Genomic DNA, 24,110 nt, shown 5'->3' on the forward strand with positions numbered 1-24,110 from the left:
ACCCGTGTGACCAGAGTGTGCTTTTGTGAGATGCTGGCTTGTGTGTTCAATAGAACAGAATGAACTGACCAGAACCTAAGTAGCTGAGCCACTAAGGAGAACTGTATTGATGAGCATTATTTTAAAAGAATTCTAAAAGACCATTCTTCCCTCCCTCTGTCTCTCTCTCTCTCTCTTTCAACCTCCCACCCGCTGCTGCAATTCAGGCGCATTATACGTGACTTGCTTGAGACTGAAGAGATTTATATAAAAGAAATTAAAAGCATAATTGATGTAAGTAGATGTGGGGAGTGGGTCTCAAGCATAGATTCAAACAGGAGAAATTTTGTGACACAAAGAGACTCAAAATAGTTGCCATATTTCTCTAGAATTGCCACCAAAGTTTCAGATCTTATAACATCACAAGTGTCTCTCCAGTAGGAATAAGAACACTCTTATGGCTCTTGATTTGTGTAGCCAAATAGCTTCCAAAGAATTACGCTAATTCATGCTGACTCCAGCAATGCCCAACTAGGTTCACCATATGCTTGCCAACAAAGACTATTATAATGTAAGAGGTTTTGATACTTTAAAAAAGGAAGATTATTTCTCATATTTTAAAGGAGCCTTTTTTCTTAAGAGTGAATATACATATTTTCCTTCTTTTCCTAAAGGAATAATTTTCAGGAAGCAAGTATATGTACAAAATTATTTATTATAGCCTTTTACAATAAAATATCAGAAGCAACCCATATGTCCAATAAAAAGGGAACATTTAATAAAGCATGATATATATGCTAAATAAATATTATTCAGCTGTTGAAAGATAGTTATTTTATATAATATGTAGCAACACTGAAAAATGCTCCTGATATAAGATTAAATTTAAAATAATATATATGTAGAACTTACAAGCCGAATCTAAAACACATGAAAAAGCAATCAAAATTATATTATATATTGTGATTATAACCATGTACAATGAGTTTTTTAAAAGTCATGAAAGAAATATAATAAAACCTAATAATCATTGCATCAGGTCAGAAAATCATGGGTAAGTTTTTTTCCTTTCTTTCACATTGGACTTGTATAACTTATAAACATTTAAAAAATATATTTGTCCTTCCCATAAAATTACATTTTATTACCATTTCCATTAAGCCATCTCCTAAAGATGGACATATGAGGAAAATGATATCAAAAGAAAGTATTTGACAGAATAGCTTTCAGGAAACATGTGTGCTGTATTCCTCAATTATTTTGCTGAAGTTTTGATTTCTGGAGTAGCTAACTCAGATGATCTCTTATATGTTCTTATCTGTAAAACCTACCTTGTTTCTACTTCTGCAGGGATATATCACTCCAATGGATTTTATTTGGCTGAAGCATCTAATTCCAGATGTTCTTCAGAATAACAAAGACTTTCTCTTTGGGAATATTAGAGAAATTTATGAATTTCACAACAGGTATATAAAAATTCACATTATCAGGAAAAATGGGAAATAAGAGAAGGGTGGAAATCAGACAGATGGAATTTGGAAATGAAGGTCCTTAAAGGTTTGAAGGCTTAAGCAAGTGGTTTGGAGTCAGTGGATTCGGTTGGGGTGGGATGGGGTAGGAAGGATGGGAGAAGCTCCACAGGCTCCCTGAGGAAGAGGGGAAAAGACATCAGAGACATGCACTTGGTGTCAGGTATGCATGCTGAGTGGTCCTTTGCTTGTTTGTTTATCCATGTGTCAGCATCTATTGAGCGCCTGTTCTGTGCCAGGCACTGTACTCAGCATTGGGAATGCAACGATGACCAAGACACATGTCCACACAGCATTATCATAGGATGATGCTGGGAACTAGGGTGTTAGAAAATGCTAACTGGTCAAACAAGTCATACTTTTACCCCAGGGCTGCTTGGCTGTTGAGTTCTAGAGAATTGTAGAGAAAAGGACTTTGGAAATCATCTTCCAACCCTTTCATTTTACACATGTGGAGATGGTAGGTTGTTGACTCACTTTACTCACTGTGATGACTCCAAGGTCACACCTAATTCATGAAGGGGTAAAGAGTGTTTGGTGAATTGCACCACAGTTGTTTCCTAACCCCATCCCTTGTCCAGACAGAGAACTGAAATGGAAACACCTTTCTGCTACTTTCCCTAGAGAAGTTATTCAGCTTCTTTGAGCCTCAGGTTTCATATTTATTAAACCCTATCTTAGAGGGTTTGATTGAGGATTAAATGAGATATTATCTGTGAGGCACTTAGCCTGGCTTATAGTAAGTTCTCAGTGACATTAGTCATAGCAGCAGCAGTAGCATTCATGATACATATTGTCATGTAGTGGGGAGCATCATTGTGTCCTGTGTGGCTGTGGGCAGTGGTTAGAATTGCCGAAACAGCTGCCAGTGGTTTCAGGGTAATCACAGTAATACCTAAGAATACGTCATTTTCTTTCAAATTAGTGCGTAGAAGATAAGAGCAATAAAGCCTAGAGAACAACATTTTTCTAGGCACCTCTTAAAACCTTACGTGATTTTACTTTTAAAAAAATGTTTAACCCTATACATGTAAAAATCAAAACATTATTACCTGTGTACTTTTATTTTCCCAGGACTTTTCTAAAAGATTTGGAAAAGTGTGCTGAAAACCCTGAACTTCTGGCACATTGCTTTCTCAAGAGAGTGAGTCTATGCTCCCAATAACTCAAAATAACCATGTGATTAAAGTCAGCCCTTAATTTTCTGTGTAAGTGGCAAGGGCAAATGGAAACATGAGTGATCTAAAAACTTATATCTGCTTCCCTCCCTCAACTTTATTGGAGTATAATTAACAAATAAAAATTGTATACATTCAAAGTGTACAACATGATGGTTTGATATATATATATACATTATGAAATGATTATCATAATCAAATTAATTAACACATTCATTACCGTGTGTGTGTGTGTGTGTGTGTGTGTGTGGTGTATAAACTAAAAAAGTTGAACTCACAGAAGCAGAGAGTAGAAGGCTAGGAGAAATGGGGAGATGTTGATCAAAGGAGACAAACTTGCAGGTATAAGATACATAAGTTCTGGAGACACAATGCACAGCATGGTGACTATAGTTAATAACACCGTACTGTATGTTTGAAATTTGCTAAGACAGTAGATCTTACAAAATCTGCCTTTTGGATGGAAAACAGGAGTTGGCCTCCCAACTTGACCTCACTTTACCCAGGGTGAGAATGAGTCCCGTCTGAGCTTACACTGATGTGTGGGAGCAACTGCAAGCCTGACGTCCTGCAAAGGCCCGTGACAGGGACGCCTGGCCACCCAGGGTCCCCAAAGCAGATGATCCTCTTCTGAATGACTGGGCTGTTTTAGGACAAGACTCATAAAGTGGGTTTAAAGTCCCGCACTAAAGTTGTATTCGTGCTCTCAAAAAGAGAAATATTGATGTTAAACTGAAAAATCTCAGAAAATATATTTTTCTTCTATTTTATCTTTTATAGCATAGAGGATAATTAGAAAATTTCAAATCTGTGGCCTCTCTTAGGCTTAGCACCCAATTTATGAACTTCTTGCCTACAACACCATACCTCTAACCACCTTCCCTCCCCACCGCCCAGACTTCTTCCCTCTGGCCCTGTTTCTCCACCTGTTTTGGGCCAGTGGAAAATAAATAAGCTGTTTGGGCCAGTGGGAGCTGGCACAGAGAAACGTTCTACCCAACATCATTCCTCGAGTGCTTTCTAGGATGGCCATGCAGATGATCCCGGCGCCTTCTACTTTCTAAATCCTTCCTATGTCTTCTCTTTCATCTCAACTAGCCCTTCTCATTCTCTTTCTTATTTTTCCTTTTCTGAGCCAAGACAACAAATCAAACAACTTAACACACAGGATGGCTAAGCCTAAGAGCAATACTTACAATTGAAAGCAAACAAACAAAACCCCCAGGTCTCAAGGTATTCGAAATAATAGAGAAAGAGAGTCTTCAACGCTCAGAGCCCTTCGGTGGCCCTGTGTGGCTTTCCATCACACCTCTCCTAGGCTTTTCATCAAGTGCTAGAGATTCAAGGTACATTAAAAACTATTTTGCACTCAACCTGATTTGTTTCCTTTTTGAACTATTATAACGTTATTAGTGCTTTGTACTAATAACGTTTTGCGTTTTTGCACTCATCGAGCCACTAATGTGAAATCTAGTTTCAGAGTTTAGAAATAACTTATGGTTGCGTATGTCATTATGGCAACAATTATTTCAATTGTTGAATGAGAAAAGGCTAACCTCCTGTGAGGAAAAATGGATATTATCAAATAAAAATTGTTCAACTATGAGGAGATGATTGGAGAATTGCTGACTAAACATCTTTTCTTGAAAATCATCTCGTTATAAAGTTTTACAAAGATTTTACAGCCCTCTCCCCCACCTTGGGAGGAATCTTGGAAATCATTAATCCGGACTGTATAATCACTGATCTAATCCTGTATGATTTATGAGGTTAGAGACAAAATACAAGTAGTAAATTTTTACCAAAATAACGTTATTCTCTGAGACAAATAGAGTAATTTAAAAACACAATGGGGTGAGGAACCTGCGGCCTCAAGGCCACATGTGGCCCCTCGAGCAAATCCAAACTTCACAGAACAAATCCCTTTATTAAAAGGATTTGTTCTGTAAAATCTAGATTCAGTCAAAAGGCCGCACTCAAGGATCCAGAAGGCCACATGCGGCCCCAAGGCCACAGGGTATTCACAATGATGTTTGAAGAATTCCACTAATCTTGGAAATGAATTTTGAAATATTCTTCTGGCCAAGTTTTTTTTTTTTTTTTTTTTGACAGGGTCTCACTTCTTTGCCCACGCTGAAGTGCAGTGGCCCAATCATAGCTCACTGCAGCCTCACACTTCTGGGCTCAAGCAATCTTCCCTCCCTGGGCCCCCAAAGCGCTGGGATTATAGGCATGAGCCACTGCACTCAGCCTGGCCAAGTGTTTTAATCAGACTCTATATCCTGTGTCTTCCAGGAAAGCTCTTCCCCAGAGACCATGCTTTATGTAGAATATTTATCTGTAGTTTACTTTGGGTTCCCATTACTCTGAGATCTCACATGGTAAAATGGAAAGAGCACTGGGATGGGAGTCAGGAAACGTGACTTCTCATCTCTATTGAGCCACTTGTTCTCTGCATGACCTCAAGTAAATAACTTAAACCCTTGGAATTTCACTTTCCTCCTCCATACAACAGGCTTAATGGAACCAATATGTGAAGTTGTCATGGGAAACAAATAAAGTCATGCATACAGAAAGGTTCTACAAAGTAAAAAGAGTTTTGACAATAGCTACCATTTTTTGAGTACTCTGTATATAGTGGGCATTTATTGAGAGGTTCCTATACATTATCTTATTTAATCTCACAAAAATCATGGAAGTTGACTACTGTTAGGAGCTCACTTAACAGATGAGGAAACTGAAGTCTAGAAAGGGTAAATAACTTACCTTATGCCATATAGTTTGTAATTGACAAAGCCAAGAACTACAGCTGGACCATCCACCACTATAGCCCACAATCTTAATCCATCAGCAGTCATGTCTTGTGTGCATATGAGTTTTTGGTAGCAGTTTTATAGCCTCTTGATTTATTCTATAAGGAGGATGAGGGGAATTGAGCATTTTTATATGTTGCTGGTTAGTGTACATCCTTTCTCCAAGGAGTTTAGGACTATTAGCCTTTAGAAGAGCAATTTAGGTCAATACTATATTATTATTAAGCTCTGAATTATTATTCTAGTTCCTTAACTAGTCTGAACATTTCTCAAGGGCCATCTTTCTTCGTGTGTGTGTATGTGTGTGTGTGATTTTTTTTTTTTCTTGGAGGAAATAGCAAAGGACAGAGTTGCTGTAGTTCTTACATTGAAATGACCACTTACAATCTATCAGGAGAGGAGAAGAGCTATAGAAATGGAAGTCATTCACTACAGCAGCGTATTTGAAAGTAGAATAGACATCATTGAAGTTACAAGGGAAAAAAAACCTATATTAACGTAAAAGAAATGAAGAATTGTCCTGAGCAGGAAGATAAGGGCACAGACATCTGCAAGGAGGTGGCCACACAGGCTTCTCCACAAGAGCACATGGGCTCTGCTGTCAGCGCAGCTGCTGTGGCCCAGGCTCCTCTGATGAAGTGAGTGAAGCTGGCAAGCTGACTCCAGAGGCCTGGGGTGTCCTTTATATCTGGGACATTGGCAGATGTGTGCCCACCTCTCAAGGTCTTTGACACAATGAGAATGTAGAACGAACAGCACTTTGAATCCTTCTTGATCTCTAGCTCTTAAAGAGTTGCATAACTCTTCCTGTCTCAGAGTCTTGTGCAGTAGGTTAAAGGTACTGTCAGAGGCAGAGCATGCCACTTTGAGTGTTGCTCAAATGGCTTAGATGTGGGTTTGTTACCCAAACTGCTCCATTTCCCTTCTAGGGTGATTCCGTCCTTCAGTTGTTTCTTAGTAGGATTGGCATCGTGATGACTGTGATAAGGAGAGGGTGGGGAAAGAGAATGGAGGGGCTGTTAGCCCCCAGCATTTTTTCTGCCAGTTTTGTCACCTACCACAGAGCTGTTCTGGGGAGATGGTGTTCCGGACAAAAAGCAGAAGAAGAAGGACAAAGATAAGAACCAATTCCTGTTCATGAGTTTACTTATGTATTTACCAGCAGCCCCTGCAGATGCTGTCAAAGCTCTGTTCAAATCTGTGTTTTGTACTTAGGGTTGTTTATAGCCCTCTGTTTACCTCTCCATCACACACCACCCCAACAGAAGGCTATTTTTCCTGCATCCCCAATTTCCTACACTACATTGGAATACTCAGGTTTGTTGAATGAATGAATATCCTGTCCACTTACTGAAAAATGATACCTGATTAATTTGTTCTAATTTTTTTCCCACCTAGAAAGAAGATCTTCAAATATATTTTAAATACCATAAGAATCTGCCCCGAGCTAGGGCAATCTGGCAAGAGTGTCAAGACTGCGCCTACTTTGGGGTAATGTTGAGATTATAAAATCTCCCACAATTTGTTCTCTCTAGAAAATGTTTATGTGCATCACATTTTTCAAGAAATCAAAAGTATGAACTAGGCAGAGGTAATTTGGCATTGGGACTTATGTTTATTAAAAAAGTCTCCCATACTTTGAAATGACATTAGAAATTTCAATGCTGCCCTTGGTCTCTATGGTACAGACCTGTGAGGAACAGCTGTAGTCTGGTGAGGAAACCATCATCCTCTTCAAGGATGGGTTTTAAAAATGAAACTAAGTAAAAAAAGTGTCACACTTTGGGGCTCTCTGGAAAGATATCTATAAGTCATCTGTACCCTCCAGGCTCAAAATGACCTTGACCCTGCTCCCCTCCACCTTGAAAATGGGCAGCCTCCTTTTCAGAAGGTCTTAAATGCCCCACTGACTTCCGATGGACTTGCTTTCTAAAAGGAATAAATGGCCCTGCTTCCCTAGTTGCCTATAAAAATATTAGCCAAGTCAACCCCTTTCCTCTTTCTCTCATTTCACACACTGCTTCTGGGGGACCAAACACCGCAAGAGCATTCTGGAACTGCTCCGCACAGCCACCCCTCTTGTCCATGAAAGCCATTTTTTTTTTTCTTATATCTAAACGACGCCACTTTTGTTCTGTGTGTGTTTGTGTTGTTTGTTTTGTTTTATGTTGTTTCTATTTGGCTTTTAAAGGTATGCCAGCGCCAACTGGATCACAATCTCCCTCTTTTTAAGTATCTTAGAGGACCAAGCCGGAGACTTATAAAATATCAGATGCTGCTGAAGGTAAAGTCAATGAGATGGTGCTTTTCTGTGCTGGGAAAACTGACGCCTGCACTATGGTGCTCTTTTCCGTACACATATAGAGTTGTGACTTGGTCTTCTAAGGCGGAAGATATGTCCATCCTTTGGGCTTTTTCTTTCTTTCAAGTCTAAATCAGCCCTCTTCAATGAGAAGTAAAACCATTGAGTCATTGAGTTGGAAGGGACCTGGGAGCCCGGCTAGTCCAAGATCTAGCTCAGGGCATGAATTGCTAAGCAGCCTGGTTTGGGGAAGGAAAGCTCTTTGGGAACAACAGGAGGAAGCCGGCACAGCCACACTACTGGCAGCTGAGATGCTGGGAAAGGCAGCCAGAGCCTCTGTCTCAGACACGCGAGACATCATCTGCTCCATTTTACAGATTGGGCAAGGCGCTTCAGAGAAGAGGTGTGATTTTCTCCAAAGTTACTGTTTTATGTGCACTAAAACAATAGAAAGAAGATGGCAAAACTGGAGTCTTCTCTCCTTTTGAACATTGACCCCCCCTCTTAGATTTAGGATCTTATCCTGAGAGCAGCGTAACAGAATGAATTTTGTTGTATCTGAGCTCCTAAGTGGTTCTCTCTCTCTCTCTCTCTCTCTGATCTTTACCCCTCCGTAGCAGTGAGGCATTGCCACCATCACATCTGCAGGCAAGCACTTCACGGACCCCAAGCAGGACGCAAGGGTCTATCCAGGCTGGTTTCCCACGCCTGAGCTTAAGGGAAGGGTCTGGGCCGCCCCTATAAATTGTCTTTTGAATTAACCTATATAAGACATTTAGGGAGCTCTTGACCAGGGGCCACTGTCTACTAATTTTTTTTTAAAAAGGAACACCTACTGTTTACTTCTTATTTAATCCCCACAATCAGACATGCTAGCAAAGCTCTGGACTGTGGAGAAACTGAGGCTCAGAGAGGTTAAGCACATCGCGCAACATTTTGCCCTTAGAAAAGGTTATTTTTCAGGCCAGGTGCCATAGTGCTAACCTGTAATCCCAGCTAATCGGGAGGCTGAGGCAGAAGAATCCCTTCTTCCAAGAGTTCAAGGCCAGCCTGGATACCATAGCCAGACTCTGTCTCTGGGGGAAAAAAAAATTCTTTCAGCTTTCCATCAGAAGTTTCAGTTTCAGCCTCAGGCCCACTGTACCAGCTCTACGGTTTACCCATTATGGGACCTTGACTTCTTGGGCCTTAGTTTTTTCCTGTGTAAAATGAGGTAATGGAATCTCCTCCGTCAGACTGTTACCAAGCAGGCAAGCACCGTGTAGTGAGCTGGGCACAGCATGGACCCTAGGAAGCTTCGTGTGATGCGTAGCTGTCACCTTAGACATTAAGACTGTCACATCAGCATGGGAATGAGGCTAATTATCTGCTTCCCTCTGCGAGCAGCATCGTGAGCATATTTTGTTACAGGATACACTCAGGTTCCTCTGTCCGACCGGTCTTTACAGTCATGCTCACTCTAGAGGTCCCACCTCTGGAGCCCGGGAGGAGGGAGCAGGACAGACGTGGTGGTCTTCCCTCCGTCGGCCTGGGCTTGAGTTTTCCCACAGAGGTGGCATTTACACAGAGCTAGGTTCTGTACTGCATACAGAAGGCTGTAGAGCGTGTAGGATTAGAAACGGACTCTGGAGTTAGACACCCTGCATCTGGATCCCGGCTCTGGCGCTTCCAGGCTGCCTGAACTCACGCAAGTTACTTAACCTTTCCCGGCCTCAGATTCCTCACCTGCAGAATTAAGATAATAATAGTACTTATCCTGGTATGCTTCTTGGGAGCATGCAATGAGATAATACAGGTTAAAAGTGCTTAGAAGGCCGGGCACAGTGGCTCACACCTGTAATCCTAGCACTCCGGGAGGCCCAGGCAGGAGGATGGCTCGAGGTCAGGAGTTCGAGATCAGCCTGAGCAAGAGCGAGATCCTGTCTCTACTAAAAAAAAATAGAAAGAAATGATCTGGACAGCTAAAAGAAATATATAGAAAAAAATTAGCCACGCACGGTGGCGCATGCCTGTAGTCTCAGCTACTCAGGAGTCTGAGGCAGTAGAATTGCTTGAGCCCAGGAGTTTGAGGTTGCTGTGAGCTAGGCTGATGCCACGGCACTCTAGCCCAGGCAAGAGAGCGAGACTCTGTCTCAAAAAAAAAAAAAAAAGAAAGAAAGAAAAACAGTGCTTAGAAGAATTTTGTGAGCTGCCTTTCACTGAGGAAACAAAACAGAGAATCACTATGAAATATTCCATGGATGATATTTCATATCCAAGTTTGCTGGTACCTGAAAACCAGCTCAAGCCATTGGTATGCCCATGTGGAGAGGAAGAACTGTGTAGTGTTCTCTCCCTGAGAGGGGGAGCTCATTCTGCATCTCCTGCATATCAACTGGCTTCAAGGAGCGTGCATGTTGGACACATTGCCTCCTGGTTTAGAAAGGATGGTGGAATCCTGGTGTGGGAAATCCTGTCTAAGTGTAAGAGAAAGGGCAAGGAATGCTAGATTACACCATTAAAAACAAAGACACATGAAACATTGGGGAAAATGTTAGCAAAATTTGTGGCACATGGTTAGTATGCTTAATAAATAATGAACTCTTAGAAATTAATAGCAAAAAGATGAACAGAGGACATAGACACTTTACAAAAAATAAATACTAATAGCAAATTTTTTAAAGTTCTACCTCTCTAGTTATCTGAGGGATTCAAATTAAAACAACAGTGAGGTAGGATTTCTCTGTTGATTCAATTGGCAAAGGTGTTTGATTAAATGGTAATATGCCATTCGGCTAGGGGCCAGTGAGATAGCCTGGCAGGAAACCGTTCCTCTCTAAAGAAATTGGAAATATGCCTCAAAATTCTTTACTTTTACAATTCCTCTTCTAGGAATTATCCTTAGGAAAAATCCACAAAAGTAATTATTATTATTACTATAATAAAAAAATGTTAAACCTAAATATTTTATAGTAGGGGACATTACATAATTCAAAACTGTAATTCAGTTATGGTTTAACTATAAGGTGCACTTATATAACACTCTACCATATTTTAGAAAAATACATTGTCATGGGAAAATGTTCCTGATATATTGTTGAATGAGGAAAGGCAGGCTACAAAATAGCATATATAATATGATTCTTTATTTGTAGAAAGAACTCTGTGCTGAATATATCATTCATTCTTTTCCTTTTACAAATTTACATGCATTCTAAGTCACCTTGGCATTGGCTGCAAGTTGTTTGCAAGTAGATTTTGTTGGCTATCTACTTTTTGATTTTTTATAAGGCTTTTGGGTTAATGCAGGGGCTGCTAGATTTTGAGTCTCCTGAAGATTTGAAGATAGACCCAGGTGACCTAGAAGGAGGCTTGGCTAAGGTAATGTATATTAAATATTACATTTTATACAACTAAATGTTAATGATGTTTGCCTATGGATGGGAGGATTTATAGCAATTTTATTTTCCTTGTTTATGATGTTTTTTGTCTAAGTTTTCTAAAATAATATGTCTTATAATTCATAGTCAGGAAAAAACAAAAAATTAAAAGCAATTTTGAAGCAGGGATTTGCAGCCCAATGAGAAATAGTAATATATTTTCTTCCTTCCACATAAAAAATTTTTAATGGGAATTCAAAATTAAGTGAATATGTAAAATGCACACATAAAAGACTGGAAGTAAATGAATCTGATAAAATATCTGTATGGTTTTCCTGAATGGTAGGATTATGTATGATTTATATTTTATTTGTACTTCTTAGCATATCTAACTTTTATACAGTATGCCTTGTTCTCCTCTGAGAGAGAGAGAGTGAGAGTGAGAATTCTAGGAGAGACTGCCAAGGTTCTCTTGGAAGATGTGGTAGCCATGCCAAGTTAAGAAGAAATTTGTGGTTTAGTGATGGGGTTTCTTTTCACTTTTCTATAAAATGTTCTGGTTTTAACAAGAAAAACTTGAGACATGTGTCTCAAGGAGCAGTCATTTGCATGCTGTCTCTGCTCAGGATGAAGCAGCTCAGGGCACAGGTAATGATTTCATAGCCTGAGGCAAGGGGAGCTAGCTCTAGTTAGAGAAGTTTAATAATGTTTTCAAGGATTTTTCTGAGCCCTACATTACACATCATAAAACTAGCTGCCTGGTTTATAAGAGAAGGGTTAGTGCAAAGGAGAGGGGTAGGAGCAGATATTACTCCTACATGTCTAAAAGGAAATTGAGCTTTAAGTGTTGGGTAAGGAGGAGTATGCCTGATAGAACTTTTGATCCCTTATTGATGACATTAAAATAAACTCAGGTGAGAGTCTGTTGTCTTGCACCAGGAACTGAAGCTTATTTACTATGAGTGAGACGCTAACAACCCCTGGCACATTGTTCACGGGAGGCAGCATGGTCATCAGCCCTGGTCATCCAAACATGCTCATACCCAGTGCTTCAGCAGAGATTAAGAAAATACCCAGCCCTTTGCCATCATGCTGTAGAGGACAAAAACAGGTGGGGCTAGACGGGGAGCAGCAAAGAGCTATCTGTTCTTTGTTGTAGAAATCGAAGTGTTAAAAAAAATACATGGAATAAACCAGAATCTTTTTGTTTGTTTTTACCAGGTAACAGATAAATACACCATATAGTTAGCAAGGGAATAAAATACAGAAACCCAAGCACAAGCCTTTTGAACTGAAACAATCACCGCTCTCTGATCCTAAGTGTCACTGTGTTAGGAATGGGAACTTGGTCTCCTTCAGAGCATGTTGGCTTATCTCCTTGTCATCTTTAATTGTGGTGCGATGTGAGGAGGGCTGGAGGCCGGTAAAGGAAGGAAGGGCAGAGCTACGTGAGATTCATGAGATTCGATGTGGGGAAATGCGACCTTTGTGGCTTTTACACATACATCATTAATGCCTCTCCACATGGCAGCCCCTCCTTTGCCTCTCTAGGAGTTTACAAATGTCCTCCTCTGGGATGGTTTTAAGTATAATTTTGCCTATAGGAATAAGACTTTCACATTAAATGTAGGAATATGATACTCAGATGGTATTTTTCAGTAAGCCCCAGGGGGTAGGGAGATAAATGGGGGAGAAGCCTATTTAAAGGGGCTCAGTTTTTTCATGTTTTAAAAAAAGCTGAGTTCTTTATGTTTCTTATATAGCAGGAATATAATGTCAATGGTTTTATGGGCTTCATTTATCACAAAGACAATGTACAGAAGGTTTGGTAGATGACTTTGCTTGTTTGTATGTCATATACTCAAACAGCAAATATCTTCAGCCACGGTTCTTTAGGAGCAGGGGGATAGATTCATGTGCCCACCTTCTGAGTCAGTGCTGCCTGGAACCACGGCTCCTTGTCTCTGTCCTGTTTTCCTTCTCCATCTGGTAGATGGTATACTTTTGATTTCCAACATGGCATTTGTTTGCCACAGGACGGGCCAAAGAAGACCAAGGATTCAGCATTCTCAGCCGAACTGCAGCAAGCTTTGGTGGTGATAGAGGATTTGATCAAGTCCTGCGAGCTGGCCATAGACCTAGCAGCAGTCACTGGATGTCCGGTACGTTCCATAGCAAGTGTTGGGACATTTCACACAAAAAGCAGAGACAGTATTGCAAAGGTAGGGGACACTGTGGCAAAGTTAGAGAAACAATCTGTGGTAAAGGGATGTGGCTCTGAGGAAGGCCACGGAATGAGGCAGCAAACTTGGGCTACGAGATTCCAAGCAGCCCCCAGCATTTTCAGGAATCTTGGGTTATGTTCCTCAGGGTCCTAAATGTTGGGACTGACCCACAGACTGGACAAACCAGAAACACAGGCACCGGGACATACATGGGCAGGCGAAAAGTACTACAGGAGTCATTTAGTTTCTAGTTCATGGCACTATTGAAATATTTAAAGCTTTGAAAGATTTTCCTTCTTGCCTCCTCTAGAGTTTCTCTGTGAAAAGTATTTTGAAAAACGTGTCCTATATGAGACTTGAGCTCCATTTGATATCACAGATCCCAGAAGAGGCCCAACAACGATACAGGATGCATCACTTAATGCAAAGAAAAGCCAAGAGAGTACATTTCCAGACTGACGCTGGGGAGCTGGGCTCTCTCGGCTCTAGCATTAGTGTTAATTCCAAGTAGGCTAGTCCTAGGCATTCCAGGCAAGCTGTCCTCTATAAATGCGTGATCTCTTTGGGAATGAGACATAGTTTATATTCGACTCTTTTTCACTTTGCGGTTGTCTAGATTTTGATTCAGGTGTATTTGTTTTTCATCACTGTCATAATAAATTACCACAAGCTCGATGGCTTAGCATGGCACAAATTTATTATCTTGCAGTTCTGGGGTCAGAAGTTCAACACAGTCTCATACTAAGATCAAGGTGTCTACCTTCCTTTTTGGAGACGCTAGGAGCAAATCTGTTTCCTTGAGTTTTCCAGCTTAAAAGGGCCACCCACATTCCTTGGTTCGTGGCCTCTTCCTCCAGCTTCAAAACCGACAACAGCAGGTTGAGTTCTTCTTACATCACATCACTCTGACCTTCTCTTGCGCTTCTCTGCCACTTTTGAGACCCTTGTGATTACATTGGGCCCACCCAGATAATCCAAAATAATCTCCCCTTCTTGGAGTCAACTGATTAATAATCTTAATTTCCTCCGAAATCTTAATTCCTCTTTGCCATGTAAACTGACATATTCTCAGATTCTGGGGAATAGGATGTAGACATCTTTGGGAGCCATTATTCTGCCAGCCACACGGGGTGCACGCATTTTGAGAATTACATTTTAAACAGAGAGTTTCCTTCTCTTTTCTTCCTTTTCATTTTTACCTGGTTCTGAACTTATTGTTTATTGAGATCTTGGTAGAGGAAATGACCTTTCTTTTCTTTCCTCGTCATAAATCAAACCATGCAAATTACTTAAGGACTAAAAAATGTGATCTTATTACTTCCCTTCCTGGTATTTCTCTGGCCAGCATCTTGGAAACTTAGCCCCACTGGGTTTGCTGTGGTCCTGGGCAGGATGCCATTACTGTCCTCGGGGACTCCAAGGTGCTCTCTGCTGACGACTCATGTGTGATTTAAGAGGGTATTCATGGACTACAGGGCAGAGTTAGGGTGTGGGGTGGGAGGGGATCATTTCCTTAGCAATAATTTTTTCTTCTTCAGCTAAGGAAAGTCAAAAGAACAATTTTTAAAATCAATTTGGGATATCTTTTTGTTCTTTTCTTTTTATCCTGAATCACGTGTCAGCCACCCCGTCAGATGTCCATTTCCTTGATTCAAATCGATATTCTAGAAATGCTACGCAGAGCAGGAAACTGAAAGTAAATAACACAGGAGGAGGAAGTTGTGAGGAAAGAATGATTAAAACATGAGGAAATAGCAATCTAATTTCATTCCAACCAGATTGTGTGCAAATAAGATGAACCAGCTTATAGAATATTAGATATTTTACACTGAATGCAAAGGAACTTTTTTGCCCTTGTGTCTTCAGAATTGTGCCTTTGACAGATGCTCTGTAGTTTCTTCTCTGCTAAGACTTTAACTTGCTTTTATGTCTAATACGTTAGTTAATTTCTCCTGACAGTTTTGTATAATCCTATTGAATTACGAAGGAGTAGGTATTAGAATTTTCAACTTTCTGATTTGAGAGCAGATCTATGGAAAGAATAATTAACCTAAGATCACGTGAGAGTCAGTTTAGACAGTTTCTGGCTCATTCCCTAGCCAGGGTACTAGCTACACTCTTTATTTGGTTCTGATTAGAGTTGACTAACAACTCAGCTACTTCTAACTCAAATCTAATGATTCTGAGATCTTTGCCTCAGTTTTGTAGAACTTTATCACAGTTGTTTATAATCACATGCCTTATACATGGATGAAACCAGAGCTTAACCTCTTAGTTTTTCTGCTTGAAATTCATTATTAACCTGGTTTTATAAAGAAAAGAAATTGATGTGAATGGATCAATTCATAATTAAAACAAATGGAAAAAAAATTCCGTTCTGATACTTACATTTTCTCCCTCTTGTGCATATTCAATTAATACTTGGTTTAATTTAATCACAGAAATTTAAAAAGATTTTTAAACAAGTTTGTTTTGTGGAACACTGGGATGTAATTTACTTCTCTCTGTTTGCAAAGAAAAGGAAAAAGGTTTTCCTCTATTTGAATCCAATGCATAATAGAAATGTATTTAAATACTGACTTAGGGCTGGGCGCGGTGGCTCATGCCTGTAATCCTAGCACTCTGGGAGGCTGAGGCGGGCAGATTGTTTGAGCCCAGGATTTTGAGGTTGCTGTGAGCTAGGCTGACGCCATGGCACTCTAGCCCAGGCAACAGAGTGAGACTCTGACTCAAAAAAAAAAAAAAAAAAAAAAAATACTGACTTAGGCCATGGCTCATGCCTATAATCCTAGCACTTAGGGAGGCCAAGGCAGGAGGATCACTTGAGGTCTGAGGTCAGGAGTGTGAGGTTGCAGTGAGCTATGATGACATCACTGCAGTCTATCCCGGGCAACAGAGTAAGACCCTATCTCAAAAAAAAAAAAAAAAAAAAAAAAAAAAAAAAAAAACCTGACTTGCCAGGAACAAGTTCCAAAGTTGAATAATAAAGGTTGAATGAAACATTTTTCTTCTCTGAACAAATTCAGTAAAGGATGTATTATTATTGCAAGTTCATTGTAGGCCAGGTATTTTATTGCTATTTCAGTTCCCTTTTACCTTACCATAGTGTTGGCCACAGAGATAAGGCTGAGTAAATAATCCTAGTAACACAATGAAATTGCCTTGTGCATCTTCCCACCCTCATGATGTCTGTGTCAAAGGGTGATTGTCAGGAGTAAACGCGGGTTAAATCATTGGTGAGTCACCAAGCACCATGCCCCGTGCCTGGTAGATGCTGAATAAATGGTCCTAGTCCTGAGTTATGTGAGGACCTGCGTAGGCTGGAAAGGAAGGAAACCTTCTGCTTCTGGCTGTTGTAATCAGGGGCTCCCACAGCTTCTGCTTTTCATTTCTGGACCAGGTTTTTTGTTGATTCATTTATGCAGATGTTTCCTGCTACTTTGTGCAAGAAGTGCGTGACTGTCACATTAGCTCCTACTGCCAGGAATTGAAACTTGGGCACCCAAAAGAGGTCTCTTGCTGAGGCTGGCATCCCTAGATTCACTCTCTCAGCCAGATTCTTCATTTGGCCAGTGTAGGCACATTTAAAATTCTTATACCAGAGCTCTTACCTACAAAATGCCCATGCATGAAAATGGTAGCATTCACTAGTTTATTCTGCAGTCGCTTCCCATATGGAGGAGGCCATCTGACTTATCACATAGCCCCTATGTTCCGTCTCTGAGCTCACAGCCGTCAGGTTCTTCAGCACACCATGTGACAAAACCACACTTCTTTGTCACTAGTGGAAAACAGTTGAGAGTATATCAGTTTCCTAGGGCTGCTATAACAAAGTACCACAAACAGGGTGACTTAAAACAACATAAATCTATTCTCTCACAGTTTTGAAGCCTAGACGTCCAAAATCAAGGTGTTGACAGGACCATGTTGTCTCTGAGGGCTCCAGGGAAGAATCCTTCCTTGCCTCTTCCCAGCTTCTGGTGGTTGCCAGCAATTGTTGGAGTTCATTGGGTGACAACTATATCAATCCAATTTCTTCCTCTGTCTTCACATGACTGTCTTCCCTTGATGTGTGTCTCTATGTCTCTGTTTTCTCTTTTTATAAGGACACTATTCATTGGAGTAGGACACACCCTAATCCAGTGTGACCTCTCTTAACTAATTACATCTACAAAGATCCTCTTTCCAATAAGGTCACATTATGAAGTTCCAGTAGACATGAGTTTTGAGGGGTTACACTATTCAACGAAGTTCCATGCCCTCTACCCCTAGGCACCACTAAATGCCAATAAATAAATAAATACTTACTCAGGAACAAATATTTGAATGAGATTATGTACTTGGTGTCTGGCCTTGGGATCAACTATAGTCTGGTTGGAAAGAAAAGATACATGGTTGAAAACATAATCAAGGGTCATCTTTGCCTGCCCTGGGAGATCTCCCCATAGCTTCACCCTGCTCACAGTGACGTGTGTGTGCCTGCCCTTCGTCAGCACTGCACAGGGCATGTGCTTGCCCACTGGAGGTTGTACCTTGAGCGTTGAGATGTCTAATCCCATCATGAGCATGGTCCTGAGAACATTTATGCAAGATGACCCAGAGGATATGCAGCTATATATTTTATATCAAAAGATCTGACAATTCTTTGCAGTGACCTCCAGTAATGATGGACTTACTGGAAAAGCTGACCCGCAGAGCCTCGAGAAGGGTGAGAACAATGGCAGAGCCAGGCTCACAGAGATGGGACTGAACAAGTCCAGGATCTACAGCAGCTCTGAGGCTTGGGGAGTGAGTTGGGATTCTTACCTGTGTGCCCTGCCTATCTGTGCCAGGTACACGCACATGCCTGCTCTCCCCTCCTACCACCTGCTGACTGGTTTCTTGCCTCCACCAGTGTCTTTTCCTCTTCCTCATAGTTTCTGGTGACTCAGCTTCTTCACAGCTCTGTTTCCTTCTCAATTATGCCACCACCTACTTTCTGGTAAAGCATCCCACAGCTGCAACTCCTGCTGGGCGCTGCCCCCTCCTCAGTTGTCTTCAGTTCAGAGAGCGATCACACTGGCCACTCAGCACATCTTTTTTCTTCTGGGGCCCTGTGGTTGGTTACTGGCCTCTCTCTGGATTCGTATCCTTTGGTCACTTGTTTATCGAGATGCAAGCAGCAGTGGCCTTGAGTGGGGTGAGGTGATGAAAAGCAAGCCTTGCTGCCCAAGGTTGCCTCTTCCGCAGGGCTGTGGTCAGGGTGGTGTCCTCTACAACAACCTGTGGCCTTGACAGACACCTTAGCCAACGTCACCCATCTTCAGCAGGTCATTAGAGAGTGCATGCGTGGACTTGTTCCCCTCCCCCATCATCCTGGCCTCTTTTAGCATTGCTGCTTACAGCTCTGCTACGAAGTGATGCCTCCGCATTGACCAAATGTTTTCTTCTGAGCAGCTTTACCCAAAATATGTTCCTCTATCTGTTGTAGATGTGGTTGAGGATGTTGCTCAGTGACCCTTTCTCCTGCGGGAGAACCTTTCTTTTGTCTTATTAATAGAAATAGCTGTATTTTTCCTGAACAACTGGTTTGAGTTTGTCTTCAGACATAATGAATCCTATAATTCACCTGTGTTTCCTTCTGTATTGCCTCCTAGGAGGTCAGAGCCAAGTCTGCAGCAAGTTTACATGGCAGTAATGTACGGATTTTACATAGAACCTCTTCCTCTTATTTTTCATCTTTTTTTAAAGATATGTGTTCTTGGTATATTGCCCCAGCTGGTCTCGGATTCCTGGCCTCAAGCAATCCTCCCGCCTCAGCCTCCCAAGTAGCTAGAACTACAGGCATGAGCCACCATGATAGCTTCTTTACTTTTTAATCACCCTAATTTCCTCAGTTATTTTCTGTCTGCCTTTACTATATATATTTTTGTAAGATGTGTCAAATGTTTGAAATGAGGTGGAGTATAAAAATGTTTTAAAATATTAATAGAAACTACAGGTTATCCAAAATGCTTGGGACTAGAAGCGTTTGGGAGGTTTTTGCATTTTGGAATATTTGCATATACATAAAATATGTTGGGAATAGGACCCAATTCTGTACATGAAATTAATTTATATTTTCTATATACTTTATATACATAGACTGAAGGTAATTTTATACAATATTTTTAATAGTTTTGTGCATGGAACAAAGTTTTGACTGCAACCTATCACATGAGGTCAGGTGTGGGATTTTCCATTTGTGGCATCATATTGGCACTCAAAAAGGTTAGAGTTCTGGAACGTTTCAGATTTAAAATTTTCAGATTAGGGATGTTCAACCTGTACTGATGACAGTTGTTCGTGTGGCAAGTATTAAGCCCCTACTTTTACTAGTTGCCTTGAATAAAACATGTTTTCTGCACTATTTATGTCTATTTTGAGTACAAATTGAATGGGTTTAAAACAGAAAGAAATCACTGAGGGCTGGAGTGATTACATTTGAGTGGGTCCTTGAAGGATAGAGTGAAAAACTTCTCAAGGGTCCTCACGGACCTGTCCAACCATCTGTCTTGGAACATGGTCAAGCCAAGCCTGTGTAATGCAGAGCAGGAGCATCATGCTTTTAGGAAGGAAGGCCTTATGGCTGGGGCTCTTTACTTCTCAGCGAGAATTTTATTGACCACAGTTTATACATGTACATTTTCCAAAGCATAAAAAGAAAATTAGCATAGAAAATAATGCCACAAATGCCATAGAAATGACTTGAAGTTTTTATTTTAAAATTTCAGAAATATAGTCAATTCTTTTTAAAAAGATATTCATGGCCCAGCATGGTAGTTCATGCCTGAAATTCCAGCAATTTGGGAGGCTGAGTTGGGAGGATCACTTGAGGCCAGGAATTCGAGACCAGCCTGGGCGGCACAGCTAGCCCTCATGTAAAAAAAATAAAAATTTTAATAAAATCAATAAAAGATATTTAGAGTTTGCTCAATATATGAATAATAAATTATTAACATTTCCAATAAATTATAAATAAAGTACATGTTTCTTATGTTAACTCTCAGAAACAGTAAGGATTGATCTCAGCGAGATGTAACTCAGGGAGATTTCTTTGTCCTGGTCCTAATCAAATAATTTGCCCTTTTGATATTTTGATTCAGGGAAATGAATTTTTGGTTATCTTCTCTAAGTGATCTAATTTTTTAAAAATACCAGAAAAAATACCATGCTCTGAGCTGATCTCACTCTGCTGCCCTTTGGAGAGAGCTCAGAGAAGGAAGGGTCATCTCGTTTGTACTGTCAGCCAGGCAAGTGGGAGAGGCAGGCTTGCTGGTGGAGGGAGAGGCATCACAATGTGTGCCCTACAGTCAAATAGACTTTTTTTTTTTTAAACAAAATCTGTCATTTGGGGTTATCTTTGTATGTCCAGTCACTGTGAGAAAAGCAGAGTGAAAAATGAAATTACTGTTTCTATTACAATGTTACAAAGATTATGTCACTCTAAGTTTTCTCCTTTCAGAACAAACGTCATGTACTCAGGTTCTCATGTACCTAAAGCAGATGTTAGGATGCAGATGGAGCACACGGATTATCATAGGTCCATAATGCAGCAACAACTCTGTCTCTCCTGAGCAGAATTCAAATGTTAATTTCTTGCCCTTTTTAAGCAGACTGTCATATATCAAACACAAAGAAAAGGAAATGGAATTTTCCTGGCTAAAATTAATTACAAGACAGACATAAAATACTTGAACTAAAATATCTTTAGTTTAAGTATTTCTAACATCCTTTGTGTACACTATTACCTTATCTAGTTGAACTGATTTCCTTATATAACTGAGAATGGTGCCTTGCTCAGTGAAACTCACAAAACTGTAGTTTTAATTTAGTGACAGATTAGCCCAAGAGGTACTTTTAGAATTGTAAACCTCAAATAAGCATGCTTTATAATTTGGAAACAGACCCCAGAGTATTCTTTCTCTGTCAAGTAATTTAACAGCTTCTTTTTCTGTATGTCTGTGTTTCCGAAAGGATGATATTGGAAAACTGGGCCAGATGTTGATGCACGGCCCTTTCAACGTCTGGACAATCCACAAGGATCGTTATAAAATGAAGGATTTTATTCGATTTAAGCCCAGCCAGCGGCAAATCTATCTATTTGAAAGGGGACTAGTGTTCTGTAAGATACACATGGAGCCTGGTGACCAGGGCCTATCTCCTCATTACAGCTTTAAGAAGTCTATGAAGGTAAAGGAAGTCCTGTGGTATCTTAGAGTCGCCACAACCCAGTGGAGAGAGAGGTAGAGGGAGAGAGAGGTCCTTCTTATAGATGAGGAAGCTGAATCTTAGAGAGGTGAAGTGAACTTGCCAAATATCACACAACAGAGCTAGAATCCACATCCAAGTCTGCCTGAGTCCAGAGTCAGAGCTTGTAATCAGTCATAGACAGGGCCAGGGCTGGCATAGAGGTGCCTTTGTGCTAAGTAAAGAAAAGGGACCTTATGGTAGCCTATCTAGACAAACTAATTAGTTAAAGTACCCTCTTTCCTCCAGGCAGAGGGGTGAAAGACTTGGTGATTAGAGCATGGGCTGGATTTCATCCCAGACTTGGCCTTCTCAACTGCACATCTTTGTGTATAAGTGTAGGCAGTATCCTGACCCTGGGGGTCTAGGGACTCATGTCTACACCAAGCATTGTTTCTCACCTGTATAGGAAAGGTTTCATAGCCAGCTAGCTATGAGGTACACACACACACACACACACTCTTTTGATTAACGCCATTCATTTTTTCATAGTAGCCTTTGTTATTTATGTTTCTTAATGGATACTCATTCAGTTACTATTACATAGAGATTTGCAAAATAGATACTAAAGGAGAGATGATCTCTTCACTTAAAGGTTGAGGGCTACAGCTCTCTTTATGAAAAGGTACAGTCTATGTTACCTTCCAAAACAGACAAGACAGACGACATGGTGCCAGATTGTGTTTTATGCTTCTTTGGAGCCACTAACAGAGGAAAGTAAAACACTTGGAAGGAAGATGGAAGAAGAGAGCTGTCAAGGGTAGAACGGATTAGAGTGACTGACAGAGACAATTTTAAAATCAGAAAATGATATAGAACATTTCTCTTCCTTCTTTTACAATAGTTGATGGCACTTTCAATTCGCCAACTTGGAAGGGGAAGCTCTAAAAAGTTTGAAATTGCTAACCAGAATGGACTTGAGAAATACATCCTGCAGGTAAGGAACATACCTTCCCTATAGGTCTCCTCTGCTCCTTCCCTTTTGTGTTCTCATGATTTGACAAGTTATTTTCCATCTCATTATTCTAAAGATCATTCAGAGAATAAAAGCCCTGTCCAATTAATACTTAGGATGATCTGGTACTCATAGTATTTTCTTATCTGTAATTGCAGGCTGCTTCAAAAGAAATCAGAGATTGTTGGTTTTCAGAAATAAGTAAATTACTGATGGAGCAACAAAATAATATTAAAGGTAGGTTACCCCTGCTGACTTTAGTCTGGAGGGAGATGCTGATTCCAGCTTTGCAGATTGGAGATACTATTAAAGAAAATGGTGCGCTAGGAGTCCCTGGAAGCACCTGTGCTTGCCTTAGACCATGAGGGAGTTTGTTTTTCTGTGGTTGCATGTGGTTGTATGAGGTTGTTTTAGTGTGTCCCTTTTAGTTGTGTTTTAGTTGTGTTCCCCCCATGCACCTGACTTTTCAATCAAAAATCCCAAAGCCACTCAAGAAAATGTTAACAGAGATTCAAATGGTCAATACTACCTTTCAAATGCTGTACTACTTTTTTAAAAAATGTTAAGATATAAACAACATACCATAAAGTTCAGTCTCTTAAAGTATATAATTCAGGGGTTTTGACACTGTTCATAAGGTTGTGTAACAATAACCACTCTAATTCTGATTTCTGAACATTTTCATAACTTGCCCTAAAAAAAGTCCTGCACTAATTAGCAGTTACTCTGTATCTTTCCTTTCTTCCCCAGCCCCTGGCAACTACTAGTATACTTTCTGTTGCTATTGAATTTTCCTGTTCTAGGCATTGTATATGGATGGAATCATATAAAATGTGGCCCTTTCAAGCTTCTTTCACTTAGCATAATTTTTCAAATTTTATTCATTTTGTAGCATGTATCAGTACTTTGTACCTTTTAATGGCTGAATAGTAGTCCATTGTATGGATTTACCATATTTGTTTATCCATTCATCAGTTGATAAATATTTGTGTTGTTTTGCTTTTTAGATATTGTAAATAATGCTGCTATGGATATTTGTATACAAGCGTTTTTGTGACTCTTTATTTCTAATTTTCTTGGATATATATAAGTGGAATTGCTAGGCTGTGTGATAATTCTCTGTTAACTTTCTGAGGAACTTCCAAATTGTTTTCCAAAGCTGTACTATTTCACATTCACACAGTGTATAAGGGTTCTGTGTTTTCCACTTCCTCCCCAGTACTTGTTATTTATTATTGCCATCCTGGTGGGTGTGTAGCAGTGGTTTTGATTTGCATTTCCTCATGACTAGTGATGTTGAGCTTCTGTTCATATGCTTATTGGCCATTGGTATATCTTCTTTGGTGAATGTCTATTCAACTCCTTTGCCCATTTTTAAATTGGCTTGTCATTTTATGGTTAAATTGTAAGACTTATTTATATATTCTGGATATTAGACTGTTATCAGATACATGATTTGCAAGTATTTTTTTCCTATTTCATGCATTGTCTTTTCATTTTCT

The 24,110-nt window shown here is 40.2% G+C and overlaps 1 protein-coding gene across 1 annotated transcript in view; it reads left to right on the top strand.

The window, feature by feature from the left end:
- Positions 1–24,110, top strand: part of MCF2L2 (MCF.2 cell line derived transforming sequence-like 2) — a 207,438-nt gene that overhangs the window by 170,600 nt on the left and 12,728 nt on the right. Inside the window, exons 16-25 of the mRNA XM_069471995.1 lie at positions 207–273; positions 1,330–1,445; positions 2,583–2,652; positions 6,898–6,990; positions 7,691–7,783; positions 11,090–11,161; positions 13,197–13,322; positions 21,381–21,596; positions 22,498–22,590; positions 22,767–22,845. Coding sequence (XP_069328096.1) covers positions 207–273; positions 1,330–1,445; positions 2,583–2,652; positions 6,898–6,990; positions 7,691–7,783; positions 11,090–11,161; positions 13,197–13,322; positions 21,381–21,596; positions 22,498–22,590; positions 22,767–22,845 — 1,025 coding nt within the window. The remainder of the gene's footprint in view (positions 1–206; positions 274–1,329; positions 1,446–2,582; positions 2,653–6,897; positions 6,991–7,690; positions 7,784–11,089; positions 11,162–13,196; positions 13,323–21,380; positions 21,597–22,497; positions 22,591–22,766; positions 22,846–24,110) is intronic.

The sequence above is a fragment of the Eulemur rufifrons genome, chromosome 7 (genome assembly GCF_041146395.1).
Source record: "Eulemur rufifrons isolate Redbay chromosome 7, OSU_ERuf_1, whole genome shotgun sequence".
NCBI lineage: Eukaryota > Metazoa > Chordata > Mammalia > Primates > Lemuridae > Eulemur > Eulemur rufifrons.